Here is a 23,851-nt window from a genome sequence, read left to right as displayed (position 1 = left end):
AGATGAGTAGTTTTGAAAGATATAGCTACACTATGAAATTGAGTATGTTCTCCTCTTCATGCAGACATCATCCTGAGTGAGCTCTAAGTACTGTGTTAAAATTAGAGAAAATTTTAGAACATGATACATGAAAGTATAAAAAAGTATTTAAATAGGAGATCATAAATTGGACATCAGAGGTTTCCAAATCTTCCACTAGTAATGGATTAATTATCCACTTATTGGATGGATTACTTCTACAGATTATAAACTCATCCCTTATGAACGTTCTGAGCTTAATTCTTACAAACGGTTCTTAACTCCAAAGAACCTGTAGGTGGACTGTAACTACTGGTTTTGAAAAGACATTATGTCATTTACCTCTTTTCACATATTTACGGAGCGTAAAACAATAGGAAAGACTTTCAGTAGGTACTTTGCACCTACTCAGGGATGGTATGTGACGCCTAATAAACAATTACAACTTGGTTTTGTGTTCTCTAGTGACGAGCTGATATGATCCTTTATATTTTTTCATGTGCGGCAGGAAGAAAAACCATTGGGGTTGCTGATAAAGAAATGATGGATACAGTACTTTTAGAAAGCCATCATGAAATGGTGGGAGTTGTGTTTAACGATACTTTTTCATATCAGCTGAAGTTGAATTGGGCATATGGATTTTCAATTGCAGAAGAACACTCTGAACACTCAGGTAACTATAGAAGAATTATACAATCTGTTTTGCAACTTCATCAAATCCCCAGTTGGTAACGAATGATAGAAACATTGATCAAATAAAAAAAAAAAGTAATGTACTTTTTATTCCTGCACTTAGTGATCAGTCTTTCCTGTAGGAGGAGTCCAATGATTGTGGCCACCGTGCACTAATACGCTTCTTTCTGCCAGTTTTGCAGAAATGCTTTAAACATGCTCTAGACTGTATATCCATGGGCTCTGAGCGGGCCTGTAGACATTTCACTCTAGAGCCAAAGTGAAAGGTCTTAATCCCCATGTATTGGTGGCATTGCACAACGACGGCATGTTTTTGTCTTTCCTTCAAGAACACTGTTGGGATATGCATGATGACATTTTTTGTTACGTGGCGAGATACTGGCAAAATGGGTTTGTGGCTTTTCAAACTGCGATTAATGCTGCAATTATAGAAGTAAGTGTCAAACTTAAGCGATCTGCTTTATATCTTCGGTATTTTCTATCTGCTTTATATCTTCAGTATATCTTCAGTATTTCCCTATCTTCTTCTGCCTCGCCCCCACACTCTTAAGGGATTGTTCTCTGCTTCTTATTCCCAGAGAAAAAGAAGCTGACGGATGGGAATATCCCCAACTTCCCGACGCAAAGCCTGTTCAACTACAGACCCGCTACTCACAACACCCATCCTTTTCCTTCTACCTCCTCTCTAATGTCTCTCCTCAATTCACAGGCTGAATCCTGTTCCTTCCAACATTATCAGGAAGGTTGCTCAATGGCTTTTCCCTTCTGTCTCCTCTTTCTTCAACTTCCCCCTTTCCTCTAGAGTCTTCTCTTTGGGATCTAAAATTATTAATTTCTCCAAGTATTATCAGGACCTTTCCTTATTTCCTCCTCAGGCAAGTACTCTCTAGCTCCCTCCTCTTAACAGCTAAGTTTCTTGAAAGAGTTGTTTTCATGTAGGCCCGACTCAACTCAGAATGACTTCTGTCTCACACCATACCACCCAAATGGCATTTTCTTAGGTTGGTAACAACTCCCATGTTGATTAATGGCTGACATTTTTCATCCCTTATCTTAATTGATCTTTTAACTAAATAACATAGCCTTTACCTGGTCTTCGTGTACTTTTCTAGCCCTTCCTTTTCAGTCTTCTTGCCAGTGTATCCAACTTCATACTCATGCTTCTTTATATCTGTGGTTCCACACGGTTCTAACCTAGGCCATCTTTCTCCAACCTCTGTCCTTTCTCTAAACAATGTTATTCATTTCCATAACTTTAATTACAGTTTACATGCTGATTAAGTCGACTTGCAAACCAACAAACTTGTTCTAAATTTTTTTTAATGTTTATTTATTTTTGAGAGAGAGAGAGAGAGGGAAACACAGAGAGAGAGAGGGAGACACAGAATCCGAAGCAGGCTCCAGACTCTGAGCTGTCAGCACAGAGCCCGACGCGGGGCTCAAACCCACGAACCGTGAGATCATGACCTGAGCTGAAGTCAGACACTTAACTGACTGAGCCACGCAGGTGCCCCATAAACTTGTTCTGTAAGGGGCCAGATCATAAATACTGTAGGCTCTGGGGCCCAACGTTTACTATGGCACGTATTGAACTCAGCTGTTGTAATGTGAAAGCAGCCATAGACAATAGGGAAATGAGCATGGCTCCGTTCCAATAAAACTTTATTTACAAAGACAAGTGGTGGACCAGATTTGGTCCATGGACCATAGTTGGCTAACCTCTGCTCTCGTTCTGTGTATCTGCTTACAGAATATCTCTACTTTGATGCTTCCTAAACAATTCAGACTAGTATGTTCAAAGCTGAATATGAGTGTTTTTCTCTTAATGTGGCCGAGCCTTTCAAAAGTTTTCCTATCTCAGTGAATGCCAAAGCTACCCACCTGGGTGACCAACTAGAAACTGGGCAATTAGAGAAAATTTCCTCTGCCTCACCCATTACATCCAATCTGCCATCTAGCCCTGTTCATTCTAAGCTGAAATCCGTGTACTTAACTCCACCACCAGCACTAGTCGAAGCCATTTTTTGGCTTTCGCCGTCTTTTATCTTTTATCACCTTTTGCCTGCCCTATGGGAGTAGTTTATTTCTTTGGCCCCATCTTCTTTCTCTCTCCCTCTTTCTCTCTCCCTCCCTCCCTCTCTCTTGCCATCAGCTTTGCTTCAAGGACCTGTCTCCTGTGCCTCTGACATTCTACACTCCTTTCCTTTGCACATGCTGTTTCCTCTGCCCAGATTTTCTTCTCTATCTTCAACTCTCCACACGCCCCCCAGCTTTATTTAGGTAGGATCATTATATACATAAATGTCATTTGTTCAGGGAAGCCTTGCCTGTGTTTCATCTCACGGCGCACTCTGCTTCTCTGTTAAGACAATTGCTCAAGTATCATCAAACAATTGATTGTGCAGTGAGTTATCTGATATCTCCCCTTCCTTCTCGCCCCCCCCCCCCATGAAATATAAAGCTTCATGAGAGTGAGGAGTGTTCCTGTGGATCCCTGCTATCACTCCATCACCGATCATAGTATACTATCATAGCATGATAGACATCCAAGCAACTTCTAAAACAGCTCTTAGAAGTGATGTCAACTAATCCCAAAAGTCATCAAGACCGTTCTCATGATATTCATAGTTCACCATATCTTAAACAATGGAAATATGCAAATACTGAAGATGGAAAGAAGGAAAATGTGTCTGGTTTTCTAAGATATTTTTCTTTTTTGCTAATGTATCTTTCTATAGTTAAGGTAATGCATCTGTTTAACATCCCAATTTAGCTCACAACAAATCATTCTGTGATGGAGACGCTGACATCAGTTACTGGAATAAATATGAGGATGCCATCTTTCGTTTCTAAGGGAGAAGTTATAAATACGTGGTTTATTTTTATTTGTATAGTTTATTTCTCCCCTTTTGTATACTCCACATCATTAAACGTTACAAAGGAAAGAAAGAAGCATAAGAAGCTAATGGCAGTGATGGGTCTCCGGGAGTCAGCATTCTGGTGAGTTATGTTGCTTCTTTGCCTGTGTATCACCCCTTAAAAAAACAGAGAAACCCATTAGGTTATAAAAGAAAGTTAGATGTAGTCAGGAATTTTTGTTGTGTGCATTCAATTAAGCAATTCGCTCAGTTCTATTGCATTTTAAGATGCTGGCAGTTGAAAATAAGTAAGGACTGTGCTTATGTTTCCCAGAGTTGAAGAATAGGAAATAGGGTGCTTGTTATCAATTAGCTATTGCCAGAAAAATGCCGTAAAACGAAACACCCTAAGGGGCGCCTGGGTGGCTCAGTCGGTTAAGTGTCCAACTTCAGCTCAGGTCGCGATCTTGCATTTTGTGGGTTCAAGCCCCACCTCAGACTCCGTAAGTGCAGAGCCTGCCTGGGATACTCTCTCCTTCTCTCTCTGCCCCTCCCCAGCACACGCATGTGCACTCTCTGTCAACGTAAATACATAAACTAAAAAAAAGCACCCCAAAACCCAGTAACCTCAAACACCAATCATTCATTCCTTCTCATTTGTCTGTGGCATGGCTGGAGGCTGGCAGATCTCGTCTGGGCCTGGCTGGGTGTGGATCCACATTTAGGTCTCACCCAAGTCTTCCCACGTGCCTCTCAACCTCCATGGGTCAGCAGTACAGCGACATATTCTCCTCTAATCGCAAAAGTGCAAGAGAGCAAATCTCACTGCACACGCACATTTCAGGCTCCTGCTCGAGTCATATTTGATAAGATTCCGTCCATCAAAGCAAGTCATGTGGACAAATCCAAAGTCAAGAGGCAAAGAAGTATATTCTGCCCACTCCAAAACCAAAACAGGCCAAATATCCAAGCCCAAGATCAGTGATACAGGTAATATATCCCTTCATGGAAGTGAAACAGGGAAGAAGGGAGTGAAAAATTTGAACAGCAAACTAATTTACCACAATGTTATTAAAACCAATTCATATAGGTGGTCAATAAAGATATTCTTTGGGTGGGACAAAGGATTAGATGAGACAATATGTTTAAAGTACTTAGCACAGGAGCACCTGGGTGGCTCAGTCGGTTAAGTGTTCGACTTCGGCTCAGGTAGTGATAGCACAGTTTGTCGGTTCGAGCCCTGTGTCAGGCTCTGTGCTGATAGCTCACAGCCTGGAGCTTCAGATTCTGTGTCTCCCTCTCTCTCTGTCCCTCCCCCCATTCATGACCTGTCTCTCTCTCTCTCTCTCCCCAAAATAAACATTAGAAAAAACTTTAAAAGGGGCGCCTGGGTGGCTCAGTTGGTTGAGCGTCCGACTTTGGCTCAGGTCATGATCTCCCAGTTTGGGAGTTTAAGCCCCGCGTCAGGCTCTGTGCTTTCAGCACAGAACCTGCTTTGGATCCTCTGTCCCACTCTCTCTCTCTGCCCCTACCCCACTTGCACTCTCTCTCTGTCTCTCTCCTTCTCAAAAAATGAATAAACATTAAAAAAGTTTAAAAAATAATTAAGTACCTAGCACAGACAGTGTTGGTGCTTATAAGGCACAAGGCGCATAGTAAAATGACTCTCTCTGTCTCCATTTATCTATTGACCCTTTTCCCATACACTTTGAGATAGCATATAATACAAACAGTCATAGCAGCAAACATTGAACTTAACATATTCCAGGGATCACTCACAGTTCATAGTGCTATGATCCTTATTCACAAGTAAGAAGACCAAGGCACAGAAAGGTAAGATTTTTACCTAAGAAAAATCCCTTCTTTTAGCCACTATGCTACATAAGTCAAAAAGATTAATAAAAGGAAATTAGTGACAAGGTGATATTTTTCCCTTGATAGAAAAAGCTGTTAGTGAAATGTGCCAACAGAAATGCATATCATATTGTCTTTAGTGTTTTTGAAAAAAGAAAAAGAAAAACGTTACGTATGGATCCAACTTTCTAAGTGCCTCAAATGGAGAAAAAACACAGCAGAAGGTTTTCCTGATATAGAACTGTCCAGGTTAGCAGGATTTACATTGGCTAGAGATTTTTAAAAATTGGCTACTCTTGTGTGCTATTGGGGAGAATGTTTGTGAATATGCTCTTCACCCTGGTTCTCATCAAAGACAAGGAAAAGAGATTTTTAAAATGAAATATTATGAATTAAAAAGTATGGCTTTGACAATCTAACTTCCAAGAGAATACCATTACCAAATGCAGGCATCCCAGTTATTGGAGTAAAACTGATTTATTTCTTATAAAGTCCCCACATTCTTGTATATTTTACACTCTTACGTTTTCTCCCTGATTACACACAAAGTTTGCTATAATCTACTTAACCCAAATAAGGCTCAAGAATACAGATTTTTCAAAATATGTGCAGAAATTTCAAAGGATCTCCAGAGTAATTTCTTCTATAAAACACTGTGAATAGATCATGAGAATTATTTACAGCACTCTCTTTATAACCATACATATCTGTTATATGAAATTCTAGCAATTTCAGTTCTATGAGCCATAATTATCTTAACAATTAAGAGAATTTGATTTAAATAACACATGAATTATGATTAGCTCCTATTGGGACTAATTTTTTTTAAGAGGGTAGAACAGGGAAACAAAGGGATAAAACAAATGATTGAAAACAGAATTTTTTGCTTGATTTTTTTCCTTTATTAGATAATAATTAGCTGTTCCCCTAACATTCTTCAAAGATGACTGATTTTTTAAATACCGTTAAAAACTCATGGATCTGAATATGCCTAATAGGATTCAAGCCACTGTAATTATTATTCTTATTGAACCCTAAATTGTCCCATCTTTGGCCAAAGAGAGTCAAAGGTTAGTTTCAGATTCCTTTTGACAAGATTCCAAGCGGATTTTTTAAAAAATAAATTTCTTGCTACTTTGTGTGGCAAGATTTCTTTTAGTTGGCAAAAGTATGTCAAGAACGTTGCATACTGGGGGCACCTGGGTGGCTCAGTCAGTTAAGCGGCCGACTTGGGCTCAGGTCATGATCTCACGGTCCATGAGTTCGAGCCCCGCGTCGGGCTCTGTCCTGACAGCTCAGAGCCTGGAGCCTGTTTCAGAATCTGTGTCTCCCTCTCTCTGACCCTCCCCCGTTCATGCTCTGTCTTTCTCTGTCTCAAAAATAAATAAACGTTAAAAAAAAAAAAAAGAACATTGCATACTAGAAATATTTTTTGGATATTTATTGGATTGGTCATTGTTTCTAGCCTTTGTCAACAGAAGAGATAGAATAATGATATGTATTCTACATTTTCATATAGAATAACACACACACAATTAAAGATAAATGTCTTATGAATTCATACTGATAATTACAAGTCAAATATAGTTGAAAAGCATTTACTTAACCTCTCCCGTATTTCTACTAGGTCTCCTTTCCTTTGCACTGAGACATACAGAGAAGGTGAGAATTAGAATATCCCTAATTATTCATTTGTTTTATCCAGAAATATATATATAATGGGTCTAACCATATGAATAGTATTACTTCAATACACTAACTGAAAACAAAGTACTGTTTTCCAACAGTCTCTCCCAATCCCCCCCAATTGTTTATAGTTTATGCATCTATACTGACAGAATACAAAACACACTTTCTCCTTTTAAAACATCGTGTAGGGGTGCCTGGGTGGCTCAGTCGGTTGAGCGTCTGACTTTAGCTCAGGTCATGATCTCGCGGTCTGTGAGTTCGAGCCCCGCGTCGGGCTCTGTGCTGACAGCTCAGAGCTTGGAGCCTGCTTCGGATTCTGTGTCTCCCTCTCTCTCTGCCCCTCCCCTGCTCATGCTCTGTCTCTCTCTGTCTCAAAAATAAATAAAAACATTAAAAAATAAATAAAACATCGTGTAGTCTTAGTTCTACAAGTAACTACAATTTTTTCTAATTAAACATTTCATTTGGAGTGGATTCATACTCAGTTTTTTCCAATTTTATTGTAGAGAGAGAGAGAGAGAGAGTGAGCAGGAGAGAAGGAGAGAGAGAGAGAGAGAGAGAGAGAGAGAGAGAATCTTAAGCAGTCTCCATGCTCAGCTCAGAGCCTGATGGGAGGCTCAGTCCCATGACCCTGAGATCATGACCTGAGCAGAAATCAAGAGTCAGACACTCAATTGACTGAGTCACCCAGGTGCCCCGATTCATACAAAGTTTTAAAGAAATTTGTAATGTATATTTATTTTTGAGAGAGGGGGAGAGGGGCAGAGAGAGACAGAAACACAGAATCTGAAGCAGGCTCCAGGCTGTGAGCTGTCAGCACAGAGTCCGACACGGGGCTCAAACTCATAAACCGTGAGATCATGACCTGAGCTGAAGTCAGACACTTAACAAACTGAGCCACCCAAGTGCCCCCATACTCAGTTTTAAGAAACACATTGCATGTCCTCTTTACCCAGTTTCCCCTAAGGATAACATCTTGCAAAACTATCGTATCATATCATAATACAGTTAAATTATGGACATTGATATAGTTAAGATACAGAACAGTTCCATTGTTCCATTATTATAGCCACATTCAACTCTCTTCCTTATCCCCCAACCCCTAACCCCTGCTAACCACTAATCTGTTCACCATTTCTATAATTTTGACATTTCAAGAATGCTGCATAAATGGAATCACATGGTTCATCACCTTTTGGGGCTTTTTTTCCACCCACTAAGTCCAATTTCCAAGTCCAATTTCCAAGCACTTCATCCAAGTTTGTATTTATCAATGGTTCGCTCCTTTTTCTTGCTGAGGACTATTCCATTGTAGCAATATCTCTGTTTGTTTGGCCATACCTCTGTGTAGCTGTTCAACCTTTGAAAAAGAGAGGAGTTGTTTCCGGTTTGGGAGTATTACAAATAAAGCTGCTATGAACCTTGATGTCCAGCTATTTATATGAACATAAGTTTTCATTTCTCTGAGGTAAATGCCTGGTGGTATGATTTCTGGCTTGCATGGTAATTTAGTTTTATAAGAAACTGCCGAACTGATTTCCAGAGTGGATATACTATGTTATATTCCCACTCGCGATTTATAAATGACAAAAGCATGTATTATAGGAAATAATTGTATTTGAGTTGGTTCATGCTTTTATACATGTATTGGAATTTACATACGTCTAATATTCTTATTAACTCATTGAACGTAATATTGTCCATTGTCTCTCATTTCTTTTCTTTTTAACTAATCGTCATGTTTCACGTTCTCTTTACCCCAATCTATGACCAGCTCTTTAAAAAAAAACAAATACTCTTAAGTATTAGGAGTAGATGTTTCCATGTATGAAGATTTACCCTGTCTTCAAAACTTAATTGAATAACATTGTTAGGTGTTTAGTCTTATAAAAGATTTTTAAAATTTCAAAGCAAGTAATGAGAGCATGAGAGGAAGACTATGTTCTTGTTTATTGAGATATAATTGATATTTAATATTATATTAGTTTCATGTGCAAAACATAATGATTCAATGTTTGTATATATTGTGAAATGATCACACAGTATGTCTAGTTACCATCTATCCCCCACACAGGTTTACAATCTCTTTCTTGTGATGAGAACTTTAAAGATCCACTCACTTAGCAACTTTCAAGTAGATAATAGCATGTTATTAACTATAGTCACTAAGCTGTGTATTACAGTCCCATGACTTACTCTATAACTTGTCCGTCCTTTTTGGTCACCTTCACCCATCTCGCCTGCTCCCCACCCCCACCTCTGGCAACCACCAATCTGTTCTCTCTGTATCTATGAGTTTGTTTTTTGTTATGTGTGTGTTTTTTCTTTTAGATTCTACATATAAGCGAGACTATGTAAGATTTCTCTTTCTCTGTCTGACTTACTTTACTTAACATAATGCCCTCAAGATCCATCCATGCTGTCGCAAATGGCAAGATTTCCTTCTTCTTTCTGGCTGAATAATATTCTGTTTGCGTATCTCTGTATGCCTATATAGATATCTCTCTTACCTATCACATTTTTTTGTCCTTTCATCCATTGATGGACAGTTAGGCTTCCACAGCTTGGCTATTGTAAATAATGCTGCAATAAATGGGGGTGCAGATCTCTTTTTGAGTTAGGGTTTTAATTTCCTTCAGATAAGTATCCAGAACTAGAATTGCTAGATCATTTGGTAGTTCTGTTGTTAGTTTTCTGAGGAACTTCCTTGCCGGGAAAGCTATAATCATTTTTTTCCCTCAGATGGTATTTAATATTAAGTCATGTTCTTTATATGTTTTGGATATTTTTTTTAAATATAAGTTATTATCAAGTTGGCTGACATACAGTATATAGAGTGTGCTCTTGGTTTGGGGGGTAGATTCCCGTGATTCATCACTTACATACAACACCCAGTGCTCATCCCAACAAGCACCCTCCTCAATGCCCATCGCCCATTTTCCCCTCTCCCTCACCACCCATCAACCCTTAGTTTGTTCTCTGTATTTAAGAGTCTCTTATGGTTTGCCTTCCTCTCTGTTTGAAGCTGTTTTTTTTCCCCTTCCCTTTCCCCATGGTCTTCTGTTAAGTTTCTCAAGTTCCACATATGAGTGAAAACATGATATGTCTTTCTCTGACTGACATATTCACTCAGCATAATACCCTCCAGTTCCATCCATGTTGTTGCAAATGGCAGGATTTCATTCTTTCTCATTGCCAAATAGTATTCCATTGTATACATAAACCACATCTTCTTTATCCATTCATCCGTTGATGGACATTTGAGCTCTTTCCATGATTTGGCTATTGTTGAAAGCACTGCTATAAACATTGGGGTCCATGTGCCCCTATGGATTAGCACTCCTGTATCCTTTGGATAAAAGTCTATAATCATTCAAGCTTACCTTTCGTATACATGAAAATGCTATTCACCAGTGATAGTAACAACTTAATTTATGTACTACACAAGATTATAAAAAAGGATTTCAAATACATTATTTATACAAAGTGCTGAAAGGTCTATGTAAATATAAAAGGTACTTGGCAGTTTATTAGTATTTCATGAAAGGCCAGTTTTCAAAAGCGAGAGCTATTTTCGTGTTTAAACATACCTTTCCATTTTTTTCCACAAATTTTCACAAACAACCATGCTTTGGCTATGGTGATATAGGATCACCATTGTACAGTGCTAATGCCCGTGAGACCTTTTGCCTTATTTTAGTTCTGTGCTTCCTAGGTGCACTGTGGTCTTCTAATTCGTAAAAGCAATGTGCTGACTGGTTAATGTCAAAAGTCACAGGAGGACAAAAGAAAATGATTAAAAAATGAGCTTTACTTAAATATGAGAGATTTCAATTAAACATTAAGAAAAGTTTTATACCAAAAGGAAGTTTAGTATAAGGAAGTTTAAATGTGAGATTAATGTATTTCCATTTCATATTTCTTTAGTCACTTGACTGCAAGAATCAGATTATACATCGTTATATGAATGTTTCAATTCGTTCAACAGTTGGGAAGTAATTATAATAACAGCGAAGCTTAAGGGTTCATGCGCAGTATCTTGTTTAATCCTCGAACTGCCCTTATGAGGCAGCTTCCATGTTTCACTCCCTTTCATAGATGAGGATGAGAAAGGAAAAGTCACTTGCCCATAATCACATGGTTAGAGAGTGCACAACCACAGTTTTGGAGTGAATTTGACCTTGGTGTGTTTGCTCTCAGAACTTGAACTCACAACCACTGCGCATGTTCTATTGCCTCTTCAAACATTTGTATGTGTGTGATATTCTGAATTAACAACTTGTTTCTACCGTAGGCTCTCCTGGGGATTAATGTATGCAGGCTTCGTATTTATCCTGTCCATTGCTATGGCTCTGATCATAACGCTGAGCAAAACTGTAGTGATTGTTGGCTTCCTGGTGATCGTCACACTCTTTGTCCTATATGGCCTGTCCTTGGTGAGTGGACAACACGTATCTCTTTACCTGCTTCGTGTCTCAGATATGTGAACAAATGACGTTTCTTCAGGATGTTGGTATGGCATAGTCACTAATTTGATATCATGTTTTCTATATGTTTTGAGAGAGTTTGTTGACAATGGGAGCAACTGATTAATCGAAATGATTCCCAAAGGGAAAAAAAATACCAATTGGCACTCTTCTTTCTTCCTTCAGATAGCATTGGCTTTCCTCCTGAGCGTGTTGATAAAGAAACCCGTCCTTACCAGTTTGGTCGGGTTTCTCTTCACTACATTTTGGGGATGTCTGGGATTCACTGTATTGTACAGACAACTTCCTTCATCTCTGGGATGGATCTTAAGTCTTTTTAGCCCCTTTGCCTTCACTGCCGGAATGGCTCAGGTAAAGAACACAATGATTTTACGGTTTTACTTATTAGATTTTCAAAATGGAAGAGTTTGGTACTTCATGAAACTTAGTGACCAGTCACCCTCTATTTCAAGAAGTTCTGCTGTATTCTGTTGTCAGTTCTCATCCAAGTAATAAACAAGGCACATGGATCATTTGTAAAATCCTAGAAAATATAAAGTAGAAAAAGAATTGCCTGGTATCCGACCACGCAGTTTTACTGATGTGTGTCCCCATTTAAATTTTTTTAAATGTTTTTATTTATTTTTGAGAGAGAGAGCTAGTGAGGGAGGGGCAGAGAGAGAGGGAGACAGAGAATCCCGAGCAGGCTCCGCACTGTCAGCACAGAGCCCGTCGCGGGGCTCAAACTCACCAACTGTGAGATCATGACCTGAGCCGAAGTCGGGCGCTCAACTGACTAAGCCACGCAGACGCCCCTGATTTGTGTGCCCATTTTAAAGAGGCAGTTAAGTGTGGAGGTTATGAGTAATAATGAGTAATAAGTGGAGACCGAGTGCAGGAATCAGGCTCAGCTCTGCCCACGTACCAGCTGGGTAACCTTGCTTTCCGTAGCTTCCCTTTCTTCATCTGTAGAATGGGGATGTGAGTAGAAGGCACCTCAATCTGTAGAATGGGGATGTGAGTAGAAGTCACCTTTATACATGGGGGTAAATGTGAGGGCTGAGCGTGTTATTGTACACGCATAATGCTAGAGCAGTCCCTGACACATGCTGTGGGAATGCGAGCTATTATCTTTATTATCTTTAAAATTAGTCTCTTCGAGTCTTCAATATTTGTTTGATCCTATAATGTTTCCACAATATCTTATCCTCAGCATTTTTATATTTCCTTTAAATGTCTTCTAATTTCACTGCCCACTCTGAGTTTCTCTTCCTAGAATATGTTAGTTTTGTCCACTTCTCTAAATCTCCTTCTTCAAACCTTCTGTGATAATCAATTAGTCCGTCAAGTTTCTATTCTTCGGTTGTTTGACTTTCTTCTATAGCATTTCCCACTCTTGTGACAATTTTATTTGTAAAAAGCAACACTACTAACAAGTTCACTGTGCGTGTTTGAAAAAAAGGCTATTAAGATATGAATTATATTTGTCTAGGCAGTACCATTTAATTAAAAAAACCTTTAGCTTTATGGGTTCATCTAACTGTTATTTTATTCTTTTTAATGTCAGATTTCACACATGGATTATTACCTGATGGGCATTACTTTTCCTGATCCGTCTGGAGAGTCACACGTAATGATGGTTACTTTCTTCATTTTGGCACTTGATACTCTTCTCTATCTGATACTAATGTTATATTTTGAGCGAGCTTTGCCTGGTAAGTAATATTGTGGTTAAAGCTGAATTTAGAGCAGTTTTGCTTCTTGTAAGGCAATGTCTTAATATTTGTCTACTTGTGATTTAAGAAGCCTTTCTGATGGCAGAGAAAAGGAAAAAGTTTCAAAAGAATAACATCTCCTTGCTTTCATCCCACTATTTAATGGTCTGACCAGAATTAGTTGGTTAAAACATTTTAGTTAAAAATAACTTGTATTTGTTTTGGGTTTTAATTTTTATAAAGGTAGGGTGTGTGTGTGTGTGTGTGTGTGTGTGTGTGTGTGTGTGTGTGTGTTGTAGGTGGGAAAGAGAAAGAAATAACTATAACAGCTATTGATTATGATGATGCTTTTTAGTGCCTGAATTGAACTAATGGACGATAAGATAGTTCATTAAACAACTCTTGCTAATATTTGGCTCTAGGAAACGTGTTCTTCTGCATCTCAAGAATATGAAGGAAAAAACACAGTTAAATAAAGTTAATGGATGACCTCTTCTTTTCCTTCTTTTCATGACCTTTTTAATGTTTATTTTTAATGTTTCTTTATTCTCGAGAGAAAAACAGAGCATGAGCAGGGGAGAGCCAGAGAGAGAGAGGGAGACACAGAATCTTCAGGCTCCAGGCTCTGAGCTGTCAGCGCAGAGCCTGACATGAGGCTTGAACTCATGAACTATGAGATCATGACCTGAGCCGAAGTCGGACACTTAACCGACTGAGCCACCCAGTCAGTTTGATTTTGTTTTAATGTTTATTTATTTTTGAAAGAGAGAGAGAGAAAGCATGAGCAGGGGAGGGGCAGAGAGAGAGACACACACAGAATCTGAAGCAGGCTCCAGGCTCTGAGCTGTCAGCACAGAGCCTGATGTGGGGCTTGAACTCACTGAAGCTGGAGATGATGACCTGAGCTGAAGTCAGATACTCAACTGACTGAACCACCCAGGCACACCTCTTTTTATGATCTTTTACAATCAGGCTAATGAGAATGCTTTTAATGGTGTTACAAAAATTAGTAAAATAAACTCTACAAATGACTTTTAAATTATTATCAAATTATTACCAAATTCCTACATAGAATGCGTATATAATCCCAGGAACTAATATACTTCTATTCCCTTTTGCCCACATAAAATCCACAAACTGTAGTCATCCATAATTCCTTCTCATGTGTCAGAGTATGAATAGGTCTGTCCTTTTCAAACCCTATTATTATTTTTTTTAAGTTTATTTATTCATTTATTTAGGGAGAGAGAGAGAGTGCCCAAGCAGGGGAGGGGCAGAGAGAGAGGAAGAGAGAATCCCAAGCAGGCTTCACACTGTCAGCGCTGAGCCTGATGTGGGGCTCGAACTCACCAACTGTGAGATCATGACCTGAGACGAAACCAAGAGCCAGAGCCTTAACTGACTGAGCCACCCAGGTGCCCCTCAAACCCTATTATTTTGGTGTCTTTCTTTACCTCGTTTCTAATCCAGGTATTCTGTTTTTAAAATATTTATAGTTTCCTTTCAGACTTTCATTTTTCCTGTTCTTCACCTCTATTGCACTATTATTTTAGGATTTTATCCCCTATGCCTTTTATTCGTGCCATTAGTATAATTTCATTTTAAAATTTCATCATCTATCATTTTGAAATACTGTATTTCTTATGCATTCAGCAAATTGCCTTTGAAATTATTTGGCAAAATTATCCTTGTAAATAAACAAGTTCTTAAAATTAAATGAGATTTCTTCTTTGAACTAAAAGTAGCATATAGCATATGGAACCCCTGAAAACCAAGGTAATATGTGCCCTTGCCTTGTGCAGGTCACAGTCAAAAATTGGCTGATTCTAGTGTCAAAATAATTGGAGGGGCACCTGGGTGGCTCAGTCGGTTAAGCATCCGACTTCAGCTCCGGTCATGATCTCATGGTTCCTGGGTTTGAGCCCCGTGTGGGGCTCTGTGCTGATAGCTTGGAGCCTGCTTCGATTCTGGGTCTCCCTCTCTCTCTGCTCCTTTCCTGCTCATACTGTCTCTCTCTCTCTCTCAAAAATAAACAAACATTTAAAGAAAAGAGTAATTAGAAAAATTTACTGTCATTTCAAGCCTGCAAAATGGACCTTAAACTCCCAGATCTGCTCTCCTGATGTCTGCACTCATGACAGTGGTTTTAAAAATTCCTTTCTGCGGAACTCTTCAAAGCCCCAGCTAAACTGGGGCTAGGCTCTTCTCCATTTTCTCATCATCTTTTCTCCTTTGGAATTTCTTATTTTCTCCTTTACCCATTGTTTATCGAGTCAATTTGTTTTTAGCCTGCCAGGCCCAGGAGCCTCGTAGATAAAGTCGGAACTCCATCTTGTGAATCCAGGGAGACATCGTTGTTAATGCTCTGAAGTTAATTATCCCCTGTCACAACTCTGTGCCGTATTACCTATTTGTCCTCAATTTTTGTGTTTTTTCTACATTTAAAATAATTTTGGGGGTGCCTGGGTGGTTCAGTTGGTTAAGCATCTGACTCTTTGGCTCAGGTCAGGATCTCAAGGTTCGTGGGCTCGAGGCCTTCCTAGGGCTCTGTGCTGACAGTGTGGAGCCTGCTTGAGATTCTCTCTCTCCCTCTCTCTCTCTGCCCCTCTCCTGTTCATGCTCTCTCTCTCTCTGTCTCTGAAAATAAATAAACTTAAAAAAATACTTTTTTCTCTGATATTTCCATCTAGAATTTAATTTGTATTTTAATAGGTAAATATCTACTTTTTTCTTATTAAGTTCTCTATGCATTCATAATTAGCTTACTTTTTCTTTTCAGGTACTCCCCTAGCCTCCATCTTCCACTACGGGAAGGCACAATAAGTAGGATTTATGTCCAGGAAAATGGAATTCAATTTTTTCCCTTTCCTATGTATTAACATAACCAGAAATTTTTAGCAGTCAGTATTTAGTTCAGCATTTGGAACAGGCCTCACATCTTAGAGAATGCCAGAACAGTGGTCGGGAGAGGTTCTATGACTGGTCCAAGAACAGAGTTAGCAGGACTTGGATTAAAACTTTGAAATTGACTGAACACCCCCCTTTGATTTTTTGGTTTTGCTTGGTGTTTGGTTTTGTTTTACCAAAATTCAATATTCATTATGTTTATTGTTTACTTCCTGTCTTTTGTGTCTAGAATGTAAGTCCTGTGAGGAAAAAAAAAAATGTTTGCTTTTCATTACACTGGTATCTCCAAGCGTCTAGAGTAGTCTTTGTCACATAGTAGGTACTCAATAAATTTCTGGTGAAATAAATAAATGCATATGTTTGTCTTCCTATTTTAACTTTCTTCAGGATAAACAATGTGTTTTTCCTTCTAGAGACCAGCTCGTGCATAAGAAGTTCTCAATAAACATAAGATGAAGGAATACGGGAATGTCCTCTTTTTTTTTCCTTCAGCTTCCAGTGAAAAACCTATTTCCTCTTTTCCTTCTTCTCCTTCTCCCCACCCCCCCATCCGCTTCTCCTCAGCCTCTTCCTCTACCTCCTCCTTCTCTTCCTCCTTTTTTTGCCCCATAAATTTGATTCAATCTCACTTCCTTTTATTTGGGTACTCTATGTTTCCTTTACTCCAAATTTCTATCAACATCTTTCAAACCCACACTTTGAGAGGAGGTTATATTTAAATGTTTTTACACTTATACTTCTTTTCCTATGCCCAAATATCCCGTGAAATCGAAACGAATGAGATATCAGGTTTCATCTGTGTACCTGTTTAGCACATAACTGCTTATTAAAATTTATGTGGGTCGGCAGTCTTTCACAGTTAGCGCTGGAAACGCTTCTGTAAATTAGTAAGTAAATGTAGCGTAGGAAGCGTGATAGGAGAGGATAACACAAGGTTCTCTGATGGGGTAAGTTCTAAGGTTGGTGGGTCACGAAAAGGTTGGAGGAAAGAATTTCAGTTGCGCTTCAAGGATAAGAAAGTTTACCTGGTGGACAAGAGCGCACGAAATTTTGTGGAGCCTAAAGGAATAGTATGTGTGCCCGGCAATGGGAGACAGCCGTAGTGGAGGGGAAATTAAAAATCGTTAGGTAGAGCCAGTGCATAGATTGGCTGTGAGATGTGGTTTTAGGGTAGGGATTAATAGCCAGCTAACAAGAAATTGGAAGGGGAGATTTTCTCCAAATACACATGTCTGTGCACAGCTATACACAGGGCGATATGACACGTAAAGATCCCGAAGATGCTGAGGGTAACCTCCGAGGAAGTCCCTCTGTAGGTGTCTGTTCCTGCCACCTCGAGAGGTCCTGTGCAGAATTTGGGATTTGGTTCTCCAGAGCAGTTCCGGTATTGGTGGTCATGCCTGACCATGTTTTCTCTTGTTTTTGTTGAAATGAGAAATCATGCGAAACTTATTTTTGTCCCTTAATTCTTCCTTTGGAAGTTGTCTTCCGCGTGGTGAGATTATAGCCTTTATTTATTTATTTTTTTTTTTTGAGATTATAGCCTTTAAATATCCATATTTTTGCAGTGAAAATAGGTTTTTCTCTTTTGCAGTGGCGATCATAGCAAGATAGAAGGTTTGTAACTGTCCTTAATGAATGCAATATATTTACTTAAAAAATATTATTTGCCCAGGAAATCCAAGAGCCTTAGAACCTCTGGTGCAGGCAATAGATTGATCTAATTTCTATAGGACCTTTCACTGATAAGATTTGTGTTTTAGGAAGATCACTCTGGCAGCTGTGTGGAGAATGGGCTCAAAGCAGGTGGACATCGTAATAATCTGTGTTAGAGAGAGAAGGGGACCAAAAGGGAGACCAGTGTAATATAGAGGGGAGGACAGATTCAGGAGATGCTTAGGAGAGAGAAACAATCTGATGTGGTAGTTAATCCTGTATGAGCTGGAGGAAGTGAGAAAGGGAGGAGATCAGGGTGGCTCTTGTTTCTGGTCTTGGCTACTGGGGGAGTGGAGAGAATGCCACTTAATTAGGACAGCAAAGCAGGAGTACCCCAAATTCATGCAACTACGACGTATTCCTTTTAAATGCCATGATTTCTATGAATAACATGAACTTATTTCTCAGTTTTGGTTCCCCGCATCTTAAAATGTTTCCTTTGCTTTTCCACAGTATAATTTCCCTTTCTGGCTACTTCTGCTCTAGATGTTTCCACATATTTTCACTCTTGAGCATTTCTGCTTTCCCACATTATATCTCTAGAACCACAGCATGTGATTCTTTTCATTTCTCTTTTTGAGGACGTTCAAGTTTCTAGAGGTACCTTCCCCATGTATTTTTCTGTATGTCTCCAACATTGTCTGTTTTCACACTTCTAGAAGTTGTGTCTTGTATCTCCTCCCCCCTAGCTTTTCTTTCCAGTGGTAGGTGCTCAAGTTTATCCCCTTACATTTGCCTCTAGTAATAGCTTGTCGTGTAACATGATGTGAAGATTCTCTGCTGTTTAAATTATCCTGTAGTCTCTGAGAAATCAATTACATTTCCTCCTTCTATCACGAATAAGTTCCCATCTTGTGGCGACATCATTAAAATGCCATCTCATTTTATTTACTTCGAATCTTTAGATCCAGAGCTGAAATTCCTATTAATTATTGCTCTATTCTCCTTTCTTACCATTAAAATGTAAGTCCATTTGAATGTCCAACAATTTTTAGTCAATTATACATAAAATCCATTTTGCCTTGGAATGATATGAACCGCCTTGATGAAAATCCTTGTGTAATTTCATGAGGCCATTAAAAACTTTAAGGATTCTCTTTCTGGTTGAAAAAAGATTTTTTTCTATAAAATCAAATAAATGAAACATGTTGCTTTGTATTTCTTTCATTTTCCTCATAGGTTTTTAATATTTCCCATCTTTCCACTTCTTATCCCTTAATTTTAATTTTCTTCCTCTTTACCATTTTCCTATATGCCAGCAAATATCCAGCCTTTTGTCTACCTCTCTGTTCTTAATAACTATTTTTTCTGTTTTGTTTTATTCTTCAGGCTTTGAAAAGATTGGCTTTGGATTTATAGTGACTAATATACTCATTATTTTCAATGTTCATTTTTCTATGTTATAAAAATACTTCTTCATATACTATGGCAGGAATCAGTTTACACAACTTCTCTTTATAAACATCCAAGTGTCTGGAAATCCCGAGAATGAGGAAGTCCTTGATGTTTCATACGATTTCCAACAGCTACCACTTTATCTTCTTTGACAAGCTTTTTTATTTTGATGAACCAGAGCTGAGACTTCATCAAAAGCCAAGACACTGTCGTAACTTAAAATCCTTATAACACTTTAGGGGTGCCTGGGTGGCTCAGTTGGTTAAGCAGCCAACTTTGGCTCAGGTCATGATCTCACTGTTCATGGGTTCAAGCCCCGTGTTGGACTATGTGCTGACAGCCCAGAGCCTGGAGCCTGCTTCGGATTCTGTCTCCCTCTCTCTCTGCCCCTCCTCTGCTTGTGCTCTGTCTCTCTCTGCCTCTCAAAAATGAATAAATGTTTTAAAAAAAAATTTTTTTTTAAGCCCGGAAAAAATAAATCATTAATGTATAGAAAAAACTGGCATCAGGCTTCACTAGGACAAATGTCTTTCTTTACTGATGTAGATGATTGATTCAGTGTATAACAATATGTGCCTTGATTGATCAGATGAAGGTGGCCACCCGTGTTCACCACTGTTTTTCCTAAAGTCTTCATTTTGGTCCCAACATCGAAACACTCATCATGAAGTCTTTGAGGACGAAATCAATCCCGAGCATTACCCTGATGACTCTTTTGAACCGGTGCCTCTGGAGTTCCATGGAAAAGAAGCCATAAGGTAACTAACCAATTATGTACACTTATAGGTAAAATTGTAATGAACTAAGGTAGAAGGGACCAACCACAGGTCAAATGTTAAAGATGATGTGCTTTTGAAAGTTCCATTCTTTCAGGTATTTCTGCCATCATTCTAAATTTCTTTCATTCATCATTTTAAAAGGAAGTACTGGGGCTCCTGGGTGGCTCAGTTAGCTGAGCGTCTGACTCTTGATTTTAGCTCAGGTCATGATCTCACTGTGGTGAGATCGAGCCCCGTGTCGGGTTCTGCACTGGGCGTGGGGCCTGCTTGGGATTTCTCCCTCCCTTTCTCTCTGCCCCTCTCCTGTTCTCTCTCTCTCTCCTTCTCTCTCTCTCTCTCTCTCATTCTCTTTCTCTAAATAAATAAATAGTTAAATAAAAATAGAATTTTGCTGCTGATAGTGTCAGCAGCAAAATTCAGCAGCCCTAGTTATTTTCTTATTTGATGCAGAGGGAAACATTAGTAAAGGTTTTCAGGGAAACCCAGGAAGATGCATAGACAATGACTTCCTGATTCCTAATTTCATCATGTTTTAGTGCCTGCTTTTCTAGGTGTTTGCTTCTTCTACTAAAAGAGGTTACTGAGAAATCCTCCTAAAAGACATTCCATTCTTGTGAGGTTATTTTTTTAAAAGTGTTTTCTGAGAAGAAAATGGAGCATAATGATTACAATGTGGTCCGTGGATTTAAACCACCCAATTTGAATCCTGGCTTTGCTGCTTGCTAACTGTGTGATCCCAGCTAAATGACTTAACTGCTCTGTGCCTCAGTTTCTGTATCTTAAAAATGGGCATAACACTGGTAGAAAGTTTGCTATGAAGAGTAAATGAGCTACCATGTGTAAAGATTTTAGAATAGTGCCTGGCCCAAAATAGGCATTCAATGACTGTTTGCAATTAGGAATATCCAAAAGAAATTCAGTCAGATATGCTTACATCAGTTCACTTATTCTGAAATAGTTAGGTCAACGGTGACTGGCAAATATATCTTGGAGAAGGGGACATGAGCAGGGAGACGACAGAGAAAGGAGAAAACTAAACCTGACATGGAAACATCAGGAAGAAAACCCTCTACTTCCTGGAGCTGGAACTTCTCAAATTCTGCCGTTGCTAGTCATCTTTTCAGCCCGTGCACCTGTGTGAAAACGTATATAGCCATTTCAGGTTATCATGTCCCTTACCATGAGCTTCCAGTAGCTGTGTTGACACGAGAAATTTTACCTGGATTAACAAGTTAAATTAGGGCTGAGTTCCATCAGTCAGGCCAGAAGCTCATCTTTCAGCAACGTGGTTCAGTAAATGCTCAGAACCCTAACCCTGACTTATATTCATCCAGGGGGCAAAGAAGATGGGTATGGCTGTGTGGTCCATTCACTTCTCCTAAGTGGATGCCACCAGCAATTCTGTCCCGTGGTCTGAGATCCAGTTTGGCATTAATACTCTGACATGAACTGAACTCCGGGGGACATACAAGAGCTCTAGCCTGTCTAAACCTGCACTCTCCTGTCTTCTACCTTGACAGCTCCTCCTTCTATACTTGGTAGCCCAACGTGCCTCAAACCAGCCCCTCTGATCGTTCGGGGTCAGACTATTGCTGCTGGCAAATTAGTTACTTCATTCATTTGCTCACCATCCGTTAAGCCCTCTGCCAGATCTAGGATTCAAAGAGTAATGGCGGCCGTCAACCTCAGGACAGGCACAGCCCAGGGGAAAGCAGGCAGTTATATAGATAATTAGTAAAAAGAGTGGTAGAGATGACTGCAGAGAATAACCCATCAGAGAGAAGGATCATTCAGCCCAGCCTAAGGGTGGTGGGAAAGGTCAGAAGGAGATAACTATTGAGGTGAGCCTTACGGAAGGAAAAGGTCTTGGTCACAGAAATTGTGGTGGGGCATGTGAAGGTTCTTCCAACCAGGGAGTATGATGTGAGCAACATAGCACAGCAAGAAACAATGTGTGTGCGTGTGTGTGTGTGTGTGTGTGTGTGTGTGTGTGAAGAATGACAAGAAAATGACATTTCAGAGCTCAAAGCACAAGGCTAGAAGAAGGAGAAGTAAATCGTGAGCGGTATGGGCCAAATCAGATCACATAGGGTTTTGTCTGCCAAATTAAGAAGGACAGGCTGTCCTGTGTAGTGTGGGGAATCACCAAGTAATTTTAGGGAGGCAAATTGGACAACCAGACCTTTGTTCGACAGCTTTATGGATTGGATTTGAAGGCAACACAGCTGGAGAAATGGAAACAGGTCAGAGGTTGTCAGTCTGGGGTTGGTCAGGAAAAGGAGTTGCTGGAAATACCGTGTAAGTAAAGGGATTTGGTATGGGGATGAAGAATTCATAAAAGTACTAAAGATAGAAGAGGAAGATGCAAGAGAGTTGTAGCCAGAAAGTCAGGGGCATAGCCGCTGAGGACCTTATCCTGATGTGTGGAAATGGGTGGGTTTCGACAAGTTTGCTGGTAAACCACTGTGAATGGGGGGATTCTCTGGACAAATGCCCACCGGTTTTCTTAACCTGCGGCAGCAAAACGGGGTTTGTCAAGAAGTCTGAGCAGCTGCTACAAATCTGGAGTCTGCCCATGTGTCTGCCCCCATGACCTTCAGGGAACAATGGCCTGTCTTCACTTGCCCAAGGTCTCTTAAGTCCAATACAGAGAAGGATTTCTGAGAAATGTAGTCCCTGGTGTGCCCTCTGCATTGGAGACAAAGGTCTAGGCTGAGGCGAATGGATAACTGACCATCAAGTTCGGAGGTCGAGGTGAGAGACGGCAAAAATCTGGACTGGAAGGTCGCGGACAAGTGACAAAGGGATAAATTCAAATAAAGTCATAAAGTTACATTCATAAATCCATAAGGTTAAATTATAATAATTGTGTGGGCCACAGGTGGAGGTAAGAAAGAGGTAAAGAAAGAATCGTGGACGTTCCTTAGGCATTTAGTTCGTATTCCTGGGTGGATGCTGAAAACACCAAAGGACATAGAGAACTGAAGTGGGGGTGGTTTAGAGGGAAAAAATAATATACGCTGTGTGGTTTTGAGGTGAGGAGATACAGCAAAAAACTGTACCTTTGAGGGGCACCTGGGTGGCTCAGTCGGTTAAGCGGCCGACTTCGGCTCAGGTCATGATCTCGTGGTTCATGAGTTCGAGCCCCGCGTCGGGCTCTGTGCTGACTGCTCAGAGCCTGGAGCCTGTTTCAGATTCTGTGCCTCCCTCTCTCTCTGCCCGTCCCGTGTTCATGCTCTGTCTCTCTCTGTCTCAAAAATAAATAAGTGTTAAAAAAATTTTTTTAAATAAAAAAAAAAAAAGCTGTACCTTTGAGACTTTGAAGACAGCCATAACGACACAAATCTTGGAATCATTAGAATCTAAGTAAGAGTTGAAGCAGTGAGAGTGGGTAATATTGTATAGCAGAGATTTGAGAATAAGAAAAATAGTGGAATAGTGTGGAATCCAGTTTAAGGAATCCATAAAGTATGCTGAGCAGAAAAGTAAGAGAATGATATGAAAATCAAGAAGGTAGAAGCCAAAGAAATAAAGCCTTGAAAGAAGAAAAGAGCAAGTAGATATTTAATACAGCATCTATTTTTTTAATGTTTATTTTATTTTTGAGAGAGAGCATGTGAGAGCAGGGTAGGGGCAGAGAGAGGGAGACAGAGGATCCGATCCAAAGCAGGCTCCATGCTGTAGCTCAGAGCCCCACGTGGGGCTCGAACTCATGAACCGTGAGATCATGACCTGAGCCAAAGTCCGATGTTTAATTGACT

General features: G+C 39.7%; 1 protein-coding gene across 1 annotated transcript in view; it reads left to right on the top strand.

Annotated features, from left to right (window-relative positions):
- The window catches only part of ABCA10 (ATP binding cassette subfamily A member 10), a 70,820-nt gene that overhangs the window by 5,025 nt on the left and 41,944 nt on the right, over positions 1–23,851 (top strand). Inside the window, exons 4-10 of the mRNA XM_060645570.3 lie at positions 527–691; positions 1,041–1,144; positions 3,485–3,711; positions 11,407–11,548; positions 11,765–11,950; positions 13,146–13,293; positions 19,901–20,069. Coding sequence (XP_060501553.3) covers positions 527–691; positions 1,041–1,144; positions 3,485–3,711; positions 11,407–11,548; positions 11,765–11,950; positions 13,146–13,293; positions 19,901–20,069 — 1,141 coding nt within the window. The remainder of the gene's footprint in view (positions 1–526; positions 692–1,040; positions 1,145–3,484; positions 3,712–11,406; positions 11,549–11,764; positions 11,951–13,145; positions 13,294–19,900; positions 20,070–23,851) is intronic.

The sequence above is a fragment of the Panthera onca genome, chromosome E1, assembly GCF_046562875.1.
Source record: "Panthera onca isolate mPanOnc1 chromosome E1, mPanOnc1 haplotype 2, whole genome shotgun sequence".
Lineage (NCBI taxonomy): Eukaryota > Metazoa > Chordata > Mammalia > Carnivora > Felidae > Panthera > Panthera onca.
Note: the sequence above shows the minus strand (reverse complement) of the source record. Positions and strands in the feature narration are given on the sequence as shown.